At 40.8% G+C, this 15,408-nt stretch overlaps 2 protein-coding genes across 2 annotated transcripts in view; one reads left to right on the top strand and one right to left on the bottom strand.

The window, feature by feature from the left end:
• Positions 1 to 15,408, bottom strand: part of MSRA (methionine sulfoxide reductase A) — a 297,336-nt gene that overhangs the window by 267,413 nt on the left and 14,515 nt on the right. The gene's annotated exons all lie outside the window — the stretch shown is intronic.
• LOC112973138 (T-cell activation Rho GTPase-activating protein-like) overlaps positions 13,259 to 15,408 on the top strand; it is a 7,591-nt gene continuing 5,441 nt past the window's right edge. Inside the window, 1 exon segment of the mRNA XM_026080619.1 lies at positions 13,259 to 13,322. Coding sequence (XP_025936404.1) covers positions 13,259 to 13,322 — 64 coding nt within the window.

Raw genomic sequence — 15,408 nt, 5'->3', positions numbered from 1 at the left:
CTGGCACATTTTAACTTTGGAAACTCCAGTCTGAAAACTGCTAGTGCTTATAAATYGCACCACTGTTAAGAATCAGCTTAAAAGAAATACTAAATCTGAAGCCCGCTAGCTAATATCCCAAAAATGTTTAGCAAACTCCGCACATCTGTAGAAGCCCGAGATGTCGGCTGTTAATTCCAAAGCGAAAGTCCGTGTCGTGGCACTCGCAGGAGGAACTGCTCAGCGTTAACAGTGCATTTCAGCGGAAGATTTCTTGATACTTTGCGAGACTTAAAGCATACCAAGTAATATTTGGGACTTCATCCAAGACACGCTAAATCACAAGAATTCATATGTGTAGAATTATAGGAAAACCCTTTCTTTTAYCTATAAGTTGCTTGCCGTGGCAACATGCCAACTTTTTTAATACTACGCATTTACATTAATGAGCACAATAAATTATGCAGAAAATATACTTCCCTAAATGCACAAACTTAGTAAGTTCATGGATACTACTTTTTTTCATCATCATGAGGTTCAACACAGATTCCCAGTTGTTTTGAGACTCTGTTGTTATTTGGGACTTCAGTCGTATGATATTCCCCAAGTTTTCATTCAAGGATAACGTTCACATGGCTTAAAAAGGAGGAAAAATTTTCTCCCTGAACACTGGAGCAAGCTTTGTTGCTCAGGTTAAGAAAGTCCTGGGTTTTAAATGTTACTTAAAGATCCACATTTGTCTTTGGAAAGAAGATTAATGACGGCCAAGACGGCTGCATGGGACCGAGTAGCGAGTTTGCAAGTCATTTGACTTGTATCTGACACGCCGCATCTTTGCATAARATATATGCCTGTGATATACCAAATAAGATAATCCAGGTGCTGGATCAACATTTCTTAATCAATTTATCAGTAATTTTTAATCGTTTCCCTTTCTCTAGGCTCCACTGACTGGGTGCCTATACCACCACTGAATATAATAGGAGCTCACACATCCAGAGCACATTTAGCTACCTATAGGCAGTTATCTAAATTTAGAGTCTAAAACCAGTGCTAAATCCTACACTGCGCTTATTTAATCGAGAGAACTGAAGGCTGACAAGAGAATTGCCAGCAGCCTCCAAATACCTAAAAATAAGGTGCTAAAAGGAGACTATAAACTGCTCTGCATACCTACGGCGAACAGGACACGAAACCAAAGCAGCGAAAGCAAAGCAGTGAAGATTTTAGTTTAAGCCTCAGGAAAAAAGAGAGAACTGCTACATACTGTGATAGAAAAGTGTAAATTTATTGCAACTTTTTAAAAATAGGTTAAACGAACATCTGCCAGGAATTAGGTGTAATTGAGCCTACCTTCAGACAGGTGGATAAATAAGGCGTCCGCCCACGGTTCCCCAGCCCTATTTTCAATGACTGGATGTGATAAGAATATTAAAAATACAACTATCCATGTTCTTCCAAAGAGTTTCCCAACTCGGGAAGGAACACCGTTAACTTTAAAATCACATTTATGTCTCAAAATGCTGCACAGCCCCCCATTTCAGTTAACACCTAGCATCGTTATGACAGGCCAAGCTGGAAAAAAAATACATCTGTGTATAATTTTTCTATTTCTTCCTTTTGTGCATTTGGCAGAAAACTCTAATAAGCTGGTTCCCCTTTATGAAAAGACCACGAGGCATCCACGTGGGAACAAAAAGATCCCGTATGGATTACTACCAGTTCAATTATCTTTGAAAGGTTATGCTACAGCGAGAGTCGCCATTAGGAACTCATTTTTTAATTAGTCTTTTTCCAAAAACTATATATATTGACCACGTAGTATTTCACATCCCTTCCAAAAAAATATGCAATTCCAATAGAGATGAACAATTGTAATTATTCCTTCATTATTCTTACTGAAAGCAAAGCAGGAAAAGCAAATATATTCCCTAGCAGCCAAATGCTTTGCTGAAAGAGAGCCTTGCTGGTATCATGCACAGCCTTATTTTATATCTCAATATATGCTGTTCCAAACATAATGGATCTAATTTGCACAAATGACTACCCTCTTCCTGTCTTCAAGCAATTTTTTCAAACCTGTAGTTTACTGTAACTGTCCTAATTCCCTCTCGCTTCTCTTAAATACTCTGCAATTGCAATGCTGCTCCCCTCCGCTGAAATTGCTTTCACCGCCCTCCGTGACATCCTGCAACATGCATCTTCCTCCTCTTTGAGCTGTCAAAATCTTTCAACACAAACAATTTCCTTCTCAGAAGTAAGTTTCCAGCCCGGATCAATCTAACGTTCCGCTTAGTCCGATATCCTGCTGACGGGGAGCAAATACAAAACTTCCTCCCCRCCCTGAGCTTTCGGGATCTCCTTTTACCTTCTGGTCCTGTTTTGCACCTTGCTCCCCCATTAGCTTCTCCAATTTGCTTTTCTCCTTTTTCCGATCCAGGTTCCCCCCAGTTTGATGGTCAGTCCTTTCCTCATCATTCCTTGCAATTTATCCAAACCTCTGATAACTTGACCCGCTCTCRTGACATCAAGGCTGTATATTAGCAACTCTGAAAACTACTTTTGCCTCCAAAACTTTTCCCTTGAATATGTTCAGATCTCCAGCTATCTTCCTGATAGTTCCTTTGATGCTGTTCTCTTAAAATGCACAAAATTGAATTTCTTGTCTTTCTTTCCAAATACCTTCCTCTCCACCTCTGTTCCAAACTTGCCTACCTTCAGGGTTGTCAGGCTTACCATTAGAGAACAACATGCAGCTCTGCCCTTCGACAGCATGTATATCCAGRTGGTCACCGGAAAATCCATAAATTTATTCTTTCACCATATCTTAGAAATCAATTTGATCTTTTCTTCTATGAATTGCAAAGAAAAAAAACAATTTACATATTTATCTCTGCCTGGGTCATCACTCAATTAGTCTATTACAAATTCTTTTTTTTCTATCTTTCACATATTTCATCTCGTCCCCATACAATTTGTTCACTCAAAATTCTCCCTCTAAAAGCATCCTGATCTCTCCTCATTCTGCTCTTTCTTGAAACCCCTTTATTTATATATTTTTCCATCTCGCTCATCACTGAAGTACACTCGTGTCTCAAAAAATGGTATGTCTGCATACCTGAAGCAGCAAACCTGCCAAACAAGCACGGTCTCCCACCTCACGGATGGAAAATCCATGCACAGAAGCAGCAGTTGGTTTGCTTGAGCTGTAACTACTGGAACTTCCAATACCCAACTCAACCACAAGRCCAGCTTTCCTTCCGCGTGCAACTACAGCCGCTTCACTTTGCTTGCGGTGAAGGCAAATCTCCCAGGCTAAGGGGGCAAGTTTTATGAGAACAACCGCAGCGAGACAAGGATGTGCAAAATGCAAAACCGTTTACAAGCCGCATTTTCACACGCAACACAGTAAATGCATGCCGGAGTACAGATATGTAAATTAAAAATACTAACAAATATCTGTATACGCCAGAGGGCCTTTATCCATTGGAAAACTCATTAAGATACTCTAACTCCAAAAAGATACTTTTGAAGGACTTTAAAGCTCTGCCATATCTCTCATTTTCCTTTGTCTTCCTTGACGGAACTCCTAAATGTTATGAATCAATGAAAACAATGTAATACTTCATTCCGAACATCTCATTATTAGACTACTGCTCATAGGCAGCATGTGCGTGATAGTCCCCAAAACATTTTATTCTTAAGGAATCCCATTCCAACTGGCATGTTTGTCAGGGCTAACTCGATTAGCCTTTCACCAATCACACTGCTCTTCCCAGTTCTCGGCATCCGCAGCAGACGTGTGTGAAACCGGCTCCTCTGAGAGCGTGCCAGAGTGTTTTTAAGAGCCTACTTTTGGAGCCAGATGTTTTGTTGATTTACTATAAATGGGTGAGAGTACATTATGTGACATGAAAAAGCTCCTTTTACCTGGTCCATTCTTACTGGGAGACGACAACAACAAATTACCTAATGAATCTCCTATTTTCTGCTTTTCATTTATTATTAAACACCCAAATGCTGGTGTAGCTGTAAGAATCCATAAATAAGTGAATGTAGCTATAACTGAGAGACTAATATAAAAGGATAAGGAATACTGAGAGAAGTATGCTTGGAAAGATTTTAGAGAAAGAAATATTTCTAATACAGAAAAGGCAAAAGAAGATATCAACAGCTGAAGTAAGTGGAGATTCAAACACAAAAATGGAAAAATGGAAAAATCATAAAAGAAAACCCCAAAAAAAAGGCCTACCAACATATGAACAATCTGAAGGACTACGTATGCATGGACCTCTGGAGTCCACATGAGGTCTTCAAGAGTCCCAGGGTGTCTAATCGTCGGGTTGACGAGATCTCGCCAGCAGGGACTGCCCAGCACAGCTAGCTTTGCACAGTTGTGGATGCACCCAGTTCACTTTGCTAGAGGACAGACGGTCTTTGCCTTGGCAGCTGACCACTTACCACGTTGATYTCTCATTCATCATTTTGACAACGTCAGGTGTGCCTGGTTGTGGCCTTTTCGTGGGAGGTGGGAACAGTCACGCCACGCTGCRGAAATGGATGGGGCCAGTTAAAGTCCGGCTGAAAGTCGAAGCAGCAAATCTGAGCGCGTGCCCGAGCTGCGGTGCAGTGCAGTGGTTTCAGGGCTGGCGTACCGTGACACTGCYGAGTGGAGTTCTCCATCTTTGCCAGGCAGGCAAACTGCAAGCCCAAAACCTTTGGGAAGTAATTCACAATTTCCTAAATAATTCACTGTGGGAACGTACTTCAACAACTCATCATCTTCTGGGGGGCACCCCAGTTCGAAACTGCAAAGCACCCAGGTCAGTCTCAAGTCTTCACCAAATCTCTTCTTCTTGAGCCTTTTGAGGACCAGCTTTCTTCTGAGTCTATCAAACAGATTTTGCATCYGTAGGTTAAAATGTTTTCCCCTTCTCTTTGCCCAGTGCCACTCAGAACACTTTAGATGCATGCATTATATATGTAAGTGCTACGTGGAAGTTTAAAAACCATTTGTACCTGTAACAGCTTCTAATTTCCTTTCCGCTCTCAGGAGAAAAACAGATACTTACAAAAATCAAAATGTTAGTAACTCAGCTTCACAGACATTTGTGACTGTCATTTAGAAAAACTATTACAGCATGCAGCAGGAGAAATATATGCATAGCACTTCAGGTAGCAGCAGTTATTTATAATGGAATCTACTTATAGTTAACCTGGATACATTGAAAACAGACTCGTAATGAAGTGGATAGATAGTGATTATGAAAAAGGATGCTCTGAAAAATCAAATTACTAACAAAGAGAATTTATCTAAAATATGGTCAGGTAACCCTCTCATACTTGTCAGCCCGTGCGTGAGGAATAAGAACATATTCTTTGCTGTACACTAAGCAAGGGCTTTGCTGTAAAATTTAGGTATCAGGCGATTTATTTTGTGTTCAACATCCTCTTAAACAATTAGATTTTCCCAAATTAAATGTTTTAAATAGTTCTGCATAGATTAGTATCTCAGAATTCCTCATTTGCATTCAGTCACCAGCCAAGAGAGAGTAATTTTTTATTTATACTTCTCATTTTCCACTTTTAAATTTGCATTATATTTAATAAAACTAGAATGATTTATTTTTACAACAGTAGTACCTACTACTGTCTGCACACATATATCCACACATGTAAGATACATATTTGATGATCTATTTTTTTCTCTCCCATTCAAAAATCCTGCTCTTAATTGTGGTAAATTAAATTAAAATACTTAGTAGGTCTTAACTGATGTGTGAAATGCTCAACGCAAGGATGACTCCTTAATGAGGCCTTAAGCAGAAATTCAGTCATTTAAATGCTAGAGAGCAATTCCGAAAGTCCGCACTTCCGCCTCACCAAATACTGGAAACACCTAAGTTGCGCTGATGCCTACTTCTTGACCGCAGGTCCCATCCTCTGAACCCGAGTCCAGAGTCCAGCCATAGCCAAGCCATGCTCTCTTACACCTCAAAAAAGGACGGCCGCATCAAACTGCCTACTGGGAACACTCCCTGGCTCGTGTGAGCTCCTGAACCACGTCTCCAAATTTCAGAGGAGAGTATGAGTTGACATGGGGCAAAGGTGGACCAAGGACCACCCTAACTATTTAACAGTAGAGATGACTTGAGTCATCTACATCTACAAACTTAGGCCCTGACACACTTCAATCTATTGATATAAAAATAGCCTGTAATGCCCGTGCTGGGTACCCGGTATTAAAGTCTGAATCTGGCTTTACTTTTTTCTCCTGCAAAAGAGAACATCCTTCAGGTACTTTGAGAAGCAAACTGATGACAAGGAGTTGCACAAGGAACAAAATTAAATCAAATAGCAAGAAATGTAGACAACTTGATAAGAAAACATATGCATTAACCCACTCAAAAGCAAGAAACAAGGTATAAAGCGCTACCCCAAGTCCATCCACTGCTCAACACACTGTTTTAACCAGGAATCAAATTCACTTGCCAACAACATCAAAAGACACTTTTCAGAAGAAATGCTTAACTTCAGAAGAAGGAAAAATGAAAAATAGATGTTCAGTTAATCCTACTGATAAGATACAGAAGTTGTAGCTATGCTCCAGAGCAATTATACTCAAATTGCTGAACTTATGAATGGATTTAAGGGAGAAATAGCAAAAAATAAGAGAGGGCTCATAATGTCGCAGAATCTCTCGGAAGGAAGAGAAAAGATTACCACTAGCTAAACTCTGAAATTAAGATCTGGAAGAAGAATCAACCATAAACATCTCTCTGGGTCACCTTATTAATATTTTTCTTCTTCATATAAAGACATATTAGTACATTCTGCATAAGAAACCACCCTCTACATTTGGTTTGCTTGCTAATTTCTTCTCTTTCATATTCTCTTTTTGGGTAGTAACTTTGGAAACTGCAACTCTTCATCTACAGCAGTTGCTTAATGCTTTTATCACGAGAAGTTTCCATATGAATTCTAATTCTAGTATAAAAATCACACCAAAAATGATCGTATAGCATTTCCAACTGATTAGAAAGCAAGATCAGGAGATAATTTTAATCTCTCTAGACTTCTCTAGTTTCTAATGATTTTTTCAACACTGGCAACCATGACTTCCTGAAATTTTAGGAGTATTAGGCTGACTAGAAGAACATTTCAGCTCCTCATGATGGAACTAACTAGCATTAAAAATGATGAGGATCTACAATTGGAGAACAACACTGAGAGTTCAGAAATGTAACTTTCTTCGGTCTTCTGTCCTCAATCCCATTTTTATCAACTTTTATGAAGCTACTTAAGTCAGGTCATTTCTGAATACAGTGTAGGGTATAATCAACAAGCTGATTATAATTGCAAAAAAGAAAAGAAGTATGTGGATGAAACACAATTATACCTCATTTAATTGTTCTAATCGTTTAATAGCTCAATTTCCATTTTGGAGACTGCTTGGGTGATATCGGTGGATGCATACATAAAGCAACCGAATTCTCAATTGTGAGAAAATGAACATTTTACTCATAGGTAAACATACATTTTTATGAGAGGGGTTTTCTTTCCCTTCATGACTCCACTTCAAGAGGAACCAGCAAAGAATCTACTTACACGGAGGCAGCCAGACAAAGGCCAGAAGGGAAATGCCACAGCATCGACCGTCCTGCACGGCCATCTGAAACCTTGTCTTTACAGAACTCACAGACCAGATGATAAGTTTTTTTGACACTGTGAGCTGATATAGGCCAGCTAAATTAAAAACGTACTATCATCTGTTCTTATGTTTATTGTTTATATAAGATGCAACCTGTCATCTAAACAAAACTCTGCCTACGTTTAAAATATGTTCTTTTGTTTTTATAACTTTGTTTCACTGTATTTTAACTGCCTCCTCATAGCTCCATAGCAGAAGATACTACTCAAATTAAGCATTACTACTCTGAGCAGGTTAATTTATTGAAAGTTGTTTCACTGCAACCTCTTTAAGATGAGATTTCAGTTCTGCTCCTTGCATCACACATCAGGTCAACCTTGACAAATGCAAAAGTAGATTCATACATCCCTATTTGGGTAAGAAGGAGATTCCTTAAGGAAGGATATACATGAAAGAAAGGAAGCAATAGCCCCCACAGACTCTGTATCTTACAATGTTACCTCTGGTGCAGTTACTTTGCTTCTGATAATCCTAGGAGAATTCTTATTGCAGTTTGCTAAATCTTACCAGAAAAGCATCTACGGATTCCAGCACTTAATACTTTGTCCTTTTTTAAAATGTAAACACAACTCTTTGAGAAAAAGACAATGATTACAGATTTTTTCTTCAAATATTTTCCTCTGYGTTGCCTTTATTTAATTCATAGCCAAATACTTTCTGCATAATTGTAAAATTTGTAATCCAATTTTCTGGACTAAATATAAGCCACATTTAAGAAGTAAGAATCCAGTGCTGCCTCCAGGTTGTGGTGTCTTTAGTTTGCAAGAACAGTTGACATTTAATTTTATGAAAAAGTTATGATGGACCACCTTCAGTGCTTATCCTGGGAATCGAACTACAACGCCTGCACACAATAGCTACAAACAATCTTATGGGCTCTCATCTCCTTGCCTAGCAGGTAACATCACCCTCTGCAGTCCAAACACTACTGACTATCAACAATCAGGGACAAGGAGGTCCACCACAGAGATCATCCTTACATACATACACAATGGCATGAGACACAGCCTTTATCCCCAAGCGTCGCAAAGAACATCAGCGGGCACACTCAGCAGTATGGAGGCTGCTTGTCTCTCTCTCGTCTCCTGCACTGACAAATCTTGAGGGTATCTCAGCCTGTTGCCACCTCCCTTTGGGCTAGTTCACATTTGCTGTGTCAGTGCCCACACCTGAGTCCAAAAATCTTCTTTGGCCTGTCACCACTCTTGTAGGAGATAGTCAGTGATCCACTGGCATCTGGTCTGCTAGTACAGCTGCACTCCACTCACCTGGATGGCTTGACGTCTCTCAGCAATGAGTCTGAGACAATAATTAACAAACATTTCTAAGGTCTGGAGAGATACAATGCAATACAAAGTTGGCTGAACCTTACCCACATAGGCATCTCCATATCAAGGCCACGTTTTGTATCTTTTTACCTAAATCATCAGACTAAGCCGAGTGCCTTGACATGACTCCTAGGAAAATCATTTGGATGAAAGTTCTTGAGAGAAAGGAAGACGGAACAAAGGTAAGTGTTCAGGAGTCTGTGAAAAAAAGCCAGGTCCTGGAATCAGACCTAGAAATGCCAGTTCTACAACTTAYTGGTTAGACTATCAGAGAGAAAGAGGGGCTTGTTCCAGTTACGTTTGTAATACACCTGCTTTGTAGAGGGGCATGCTACACTGCTGACGGTGCTTTAATCCCATAACCTGGCTATATTGGTCAAAGACCACACTCCTGAGAAGTTCTCCTGTATCCTCCCACYTGAGCATTTTCATATCTGATGACCRGTGAGCAGATTTTTCTAATAAGGGCAAGGAGTTTTGGAAAGCTGCGGGGGAGACTGCCTCCAGTCTAACCTGGTACATCCTTCTGTCTGTAATCTATCCTCTAAGAAACTAGAAGATCAGTTGCCAATCTACTGCTCTCATGAGTCAATGATCTCCTGAGGTCCCTTCCAACCTGGATTATCCTATGATCCTACGCTCCAAATAAAGCAGGCACCAGTCCCTGTCTCTGCATTCTGTTTTGCTATCCAAAAGGGAGGCCAGAAGTCATCCCTCCCATCCCTGATCCAGCCTGCCAGCTAATCAGTGACTGTCCTCCTCTACTGCTGCTCCTGCTCCTGCTTTGGGAGTGGACTGTGCATGGACTGAATTGGCCGCAGATGTACAACTAGCTTCCGGGCAGAAATGTTCAGGCTTTGAATGTTTGATGAACCAGGAAGTGCACTTCTGAGCCCATAAGTAGGAAAAGATAAGATGAACGGGAAATGTCAAATACAAAGAGATCTGGAGAAAGGGAACATTCTGTCACACCGCCTTCGGGATTATGCCTTGGATGTTCAAGAAAAGTAGACAGGCCAGTACTGTCACTAAGGAGAAYCACTCTGTGCTTCCTTTTTGAAAGCATCTCTTGCAATACTGAAACATTTCTCCTACCCAAGGACAGCTACGGATAGTGGGAAARGTCTGACATTGCAGGATGGCAATAGTCCAGGATGTGGCATGCTTTGTTGCTAATCTTCACGCTTGCCATGTCTGACCACTTGYGTTGTCTAATGGAACGAGCATCCTTTGCATGATACTTCGACCTCTCTCCCTGGGTTCCAGGAAGGGTGAAGGAGAAGGATGAACACTGAAATGACCTGCAGGGTTCTTCCTAGAAGCAGTGTCATGCCAGCTTTATTGTGCTGATTGCTGCTTATCAGCTGGTGTCTCAGACAACAAATTTCTGACCAGTGCTTGCATCCTCAAGATGGGAGCTTTCTGTCTCTCATCAACCAAAAAAATTAGTACCCATTAGAGTTCTGCTTCTCAGCCAGCCATTCCTGAAATTTGGGTAGTCCCTGAAATACCCTCTGTGACTTCTGGAAACTCAAATTCCTGAAAAATCAAGCCCAGACTCAAGTAAAAATACAGATATAACCTACAGTGGCCACCCTTCTCTATAGAAAATAAGATCTCATCTTCAAAACTATGGACCAAATAAACTCCTCGCCCAAGTGGATGAAATTCCATTAAGTGCAATTTTGCATATCTGCATCAAGAAGGAACTAGAAGCAATAAACAAGAAACYGTAATAAACACCATTATATATTCCATGAGTTTTTATCTTCTTTGAACTAAGGACTTATTTATGTATACTGTTTTAATTGTACTAGAAATTTGAATGCAAGTTTGATATGTGTYGTAAAAATTTGCAAATATCAAAATGAGAGCAATATACAGATGTAACCATACCACTCTAAGTCTATACATAATAAATAAAACATTAGCATGCAAAGATAAAACAGTGCCTTTCACACCACAAATTACAAGCTGAACAATTCATCATTCACAAAGTACGAATAGATTTCTAAATAAAAATTACAGAAAACAAAAAGTTCCTGTCAAATGCATACCTTTAAATTACAATTATGTACCTTGCCTTAACTTCAGTTTTCTGTAATTTTTATTAAACCATATAAGTTTTTTAAACCAAAAAAATTCAAGGTTAGTGTTACGCATCAAAGAAACACAAAATGACTATGACACAGAAACTAATGACTGAAACATTCAAACGACCTTAAATCTGCTTTATAGTAAACTAATGCAAGGTCTATTCTGCACTTACCTACTTTCAAATCAATTAAAGTGTGAGGCTTTTTAATATTGTACTTCCTTTTTTTCCTTCATCATATCACAATAGTTAGAATAAGGTTCTGACAATACTTTTTACATATTTTTACAATTAGATATGCAAACAATTTCACTCACATTTAGCATAACTTTGGAAATTMTTTTATTATTGCAAATGTTGTATATGAACATTAACCAAGAAAACCAAAGAAAAGAAGGAATAAAATTATAACTCTGTGAACTGGCATTTAATGAGAAGAGTAAAAAAAAAAAAGACAGCTTTGATTCAGGGCAACCGGGTTAACTCCTTGGGCAAACAGACGTTTTCAAGACTTTACGCTGAATATGAACTACAGGGCTGGTCATTAAATAACATTATTCCCTGAATAAGTTTAGTTGCGCTGTTCTGGGAATAACCAGAGAGGAGAAAAATGGTTCACACAACCCAGCTAAGTTACTCTGCATTTGCTGCACAGCAAAGGCACCCACCCAGGCAGTTACCTGGAGTAGTTATTAGGCTCTAAATCCATACCTGGTTTACACCAAGCCAACTTGTTCAYGCGACCATAATGCAAATCACAATCGTGTCTAGTTTGAGTCTCCATCCCAGTTACCTTTTGCTTTAAGAATACCATATACAGCACAGATCAACCATGTTGAAAAGWATGATCATGAAATATTTTTGAAAAGTGACCTATTTTTTGAGAAGAGCCTAAAATAGCTTGACTCACTAACAGAACAGAGGATGAGGACTATGACCACTGTCTATCTCTCCTCTCATCAAGGAAATAATAGAAAACAGAGATATGCTGAATGACCACGTAGGCACAATAAACAAAGAGATAAAAAGAGCAATAATTAATAGGATGAAAATTAAAAGAACATTTTAAATAGTCAAATCTGTTAATTTCTGGAAAACCCTTTCAAATGGAACACAGGGACAGAAACACCAACTCTTTACCCAGCAGCAAACAGCTACGTAATTCAAATACAAGTCAATGGGCCTATGAAAGATCCTGCACTACTGGGTTGCCCGAGACAGCAAAGGCAAGATTCGCGTCCTCTCCCTTTAGCTGGCTCTAAGACACACGCCGACATCTGGGATAGTCACCCCTTGCAGCCAGCGGAAGAAAGAGGCATATTTAGCRCACTGTTCACCTGGACCGTTTACATGTCTTTTGACATTCGTCATAAGATGAACGACTTGCAGAAGCACCTGTGCTATCCAGCACACAATCTGATTTATTGCACGGTTTTAGCAATGCCTGCTTGCATTTCAGTGGCTCTAACAGTCCATCGTATATATGAAACCAACTTCACCTTCCTTATATTATGCTGGCTTTGTGCCGGTGTGACTACAGTGAAGTCAGCCAACTATCATATTGAAAAAGAAGAAAGTCGGGTCAACCGAGCTGCACAGACACAACTGAAGATACAAATGGCTCCACAGATCTGTAGTAGCTAAGCACGAAGGGTTTCAAGCTACAGCGTGCAGAGCCAGCGAAGAAAGTGAGATACTTCTCTCAATCTTATTTTCTGAGYTGAAATCACAAAACCGCCTAAATGTCAGGTCAACCCCATCCACGCAAAAATCCCGCTAAAGATAAAATGGATAGAAATTACTAGCAAAAGGAGTCAAATCTCCGGCTTCAGATGCATCCCAGGCAAAATAATACAAAATATTTTCTAGTGAAAAAATAACCTATGCAAGTGCAAGTCTTGTGTTTAATTCTCATAATTGACAGGTGTATTTAAGAATGCAAATTTGGGGTATTTACATGTTACATCCTTTTTCAAAACCACAGTAACGAGAAGCTATTGAATATTATGCACCACGCTACTACCTTTTACCAGAAATAATTATCCTCTTTTATTACACAGTTCAGAATAATTCCTCAGAGCAGCATCCGCACCTAATCCTCCGCATAAAGAACCTTTGAATCCATTTTTAATTTCAGAGCGCGAAATGACGGTATCGGTAATAGGAGTCTCCTTCAAGCCTTATTTGCATTCAAGAGGCTGCCAGTTGGGTAAAGTTTCTACTCACTTAAGTAATTCRGTTTCCCGGCAACCCGCGCCGCGTTGCCAGGGAAAAACCCCGCGGAGAGCCCGCTCCGTTATCAGGCCCGCCGCAGTCCGGAGGGGCACGGCTTTGTGCAGCGCCGCTTCGTGCCAGTGCGCACAGCCGGCTGTGAGAAGCATGCTAAGTAGTCCACGAGGAGCTCCGGGGACTCAAACGAGAGGTTTTCCTCTCTTTTTTTCCCTTTTTTTTTTTTTTTTTTTTTTTGCCGGAGAGGGCTTACTGATGAATGACGTAGCCCCTTATATTACAACGTACTTAGAAGCGATAAGGAAGCGCAGGGTTTTCATCAGCGCAGCGTTACCCCGGGAGCAGCATTTGACGGCTGGATGCGCAGCTCTGCGGACACGGTTCTTGTGCGCTTTTAACGCAGCGCGCGCGCGGCGTGCGTACGCCAGCTTTCGTTTTGTTTTCTAGCTGCCAAGAGCAAAGAGTGCGGACGAACGACGGCAAAACCCTTTCRGTTGACTCAACCTTTGCTTCTCCTTGCGACACCTTCCCAAACGCACRTTGGTCGGTTCAAAAGTAATTCCTGGTTTTTGCAACGACAGTACAATATTTCGAGTTATATATTTGGCTTGAAAACGGAGCTGGTTAAGGTTTAGATAGAAATACCGCGGAAACTGAGAAAGGGCAAACAAAAATGAGAAAGAGAAAAATCCACGGCACGTTAACGTTTTATAGGCACTATTTTCAGGCAAATTCATTGCACATCTACCTATAAAGATATCGTAACCACAGATTTCGGAAGTTGCTCTTCAAATAATAAACAATTACTGGGAGCGAGGTACATTAGCAAAGAAAYGTACTCTATTTTACATTCTTTCTGGTTTGAATCTCAGCATACCCTGTGAAACTGTAATGAAATTTAATAATTTAGGGGACTTGATGGCTTGAGTGAATTTGATGCAAAGACTGTTTCTTAGAACGAAGACCTAAGTAGTTAACGCTTCTGAATTAGAAAGGTAAATTGAAATTTAAGAAATGCAATAGCACATATGATGTTGTTACTCAACATGCTCCTAAGTTGTACTCCTAGGGAAGTCACGTCTCATATGTTTTAATGCATATTCCATATAATCTTTGGTAGAAATGGATAATTAATCAGTTCTTTACTTAAAACACTGTATCAGGAGAATAAAGGCATGGAAAACTTAAAACAAATTAACCCTTCCAAACCTTAAGAGAATCCCTATATTGAGAAGTTYGCGCACTCCATTCTGAGGCACAATCTCACTCTAGAACCTGTATTTTGGATACGATACAGTGACATTATATTGATGTCTGTATATAATTTTTATATTTGCCTGTGATTAACAGACTTTTTTAATCATTAAAGGAAAAAAATCAACTGTTTTGYATTTTATTGCTCATATACCCCATGGCTGGGCCTATTTCGCCTGGAGAAGGGAAGGCTGAAGGCAGGAGGGATCTCATCAATGTGTCTAAGTATCTAAAAGGGAGGGTGTAGAGAGCATGGGGCCAGACTCTTCTCAGTGGTGCCCAGCGACAGGACGAGGGGCAACAGGCACAAACTGAAACACAGGAAGCTCCGTCTGAACATGAGGAAAAACTTCTTCACTGTGAGGGTGACTGAGCACTGAAGCAGGTTGCCCAGAGAGGTTGTGGAGTCTCCTTCCTTGGAGAGATTCAAAACCTGACTGGACACAAACCTGGGCAACCTGCTCTGGGCGACCCTGCTTGAGCAGGGGGCTTGGACTAGATGATCTCCAAAGGTCCCTTCCAAACTCAGCCTCCCGGGCTGGAGAGCAAAGAGAGCCTCACAGGAGCGAGCAGTGGTGCCCTGGGCCACCCGCTGCAGTCCCAGACTACACATGTGGAAATCCCGTGGTGTCGGAGGCGACAGAGGCTGGGAGACTCCCCCTTGCTGCCACAGCCCCGGCCCGCGCCCCCGGGGCTGCCCCCCTCCCGGCCGGCGCATCACAATRTGCCACAGTGGCACCACAGTGGCACCACGGCGACCGCGGCCACGGCCAGCAGCGCGTGTCCCCCAGCGCGGCACTGTGCCGGCGCGC

Source organism: Apteryx rowi, unplaced genomic scaffold (assembly GCF_003343035.1).
Source record: "Apteryx rowi isolate R43461 unplaced genomic scaffold, aptRow1 scaffold_528, whole genome shotgun sequence".
NCBI lineage: Eukaryota > Metazoa > Chordata > Aves > Apterygiformes > Apterygidae > Apteryx > Apteryx rowi.
This window is presented reverse-complemented; position numbering and strand designations above follow the sequence as displayed.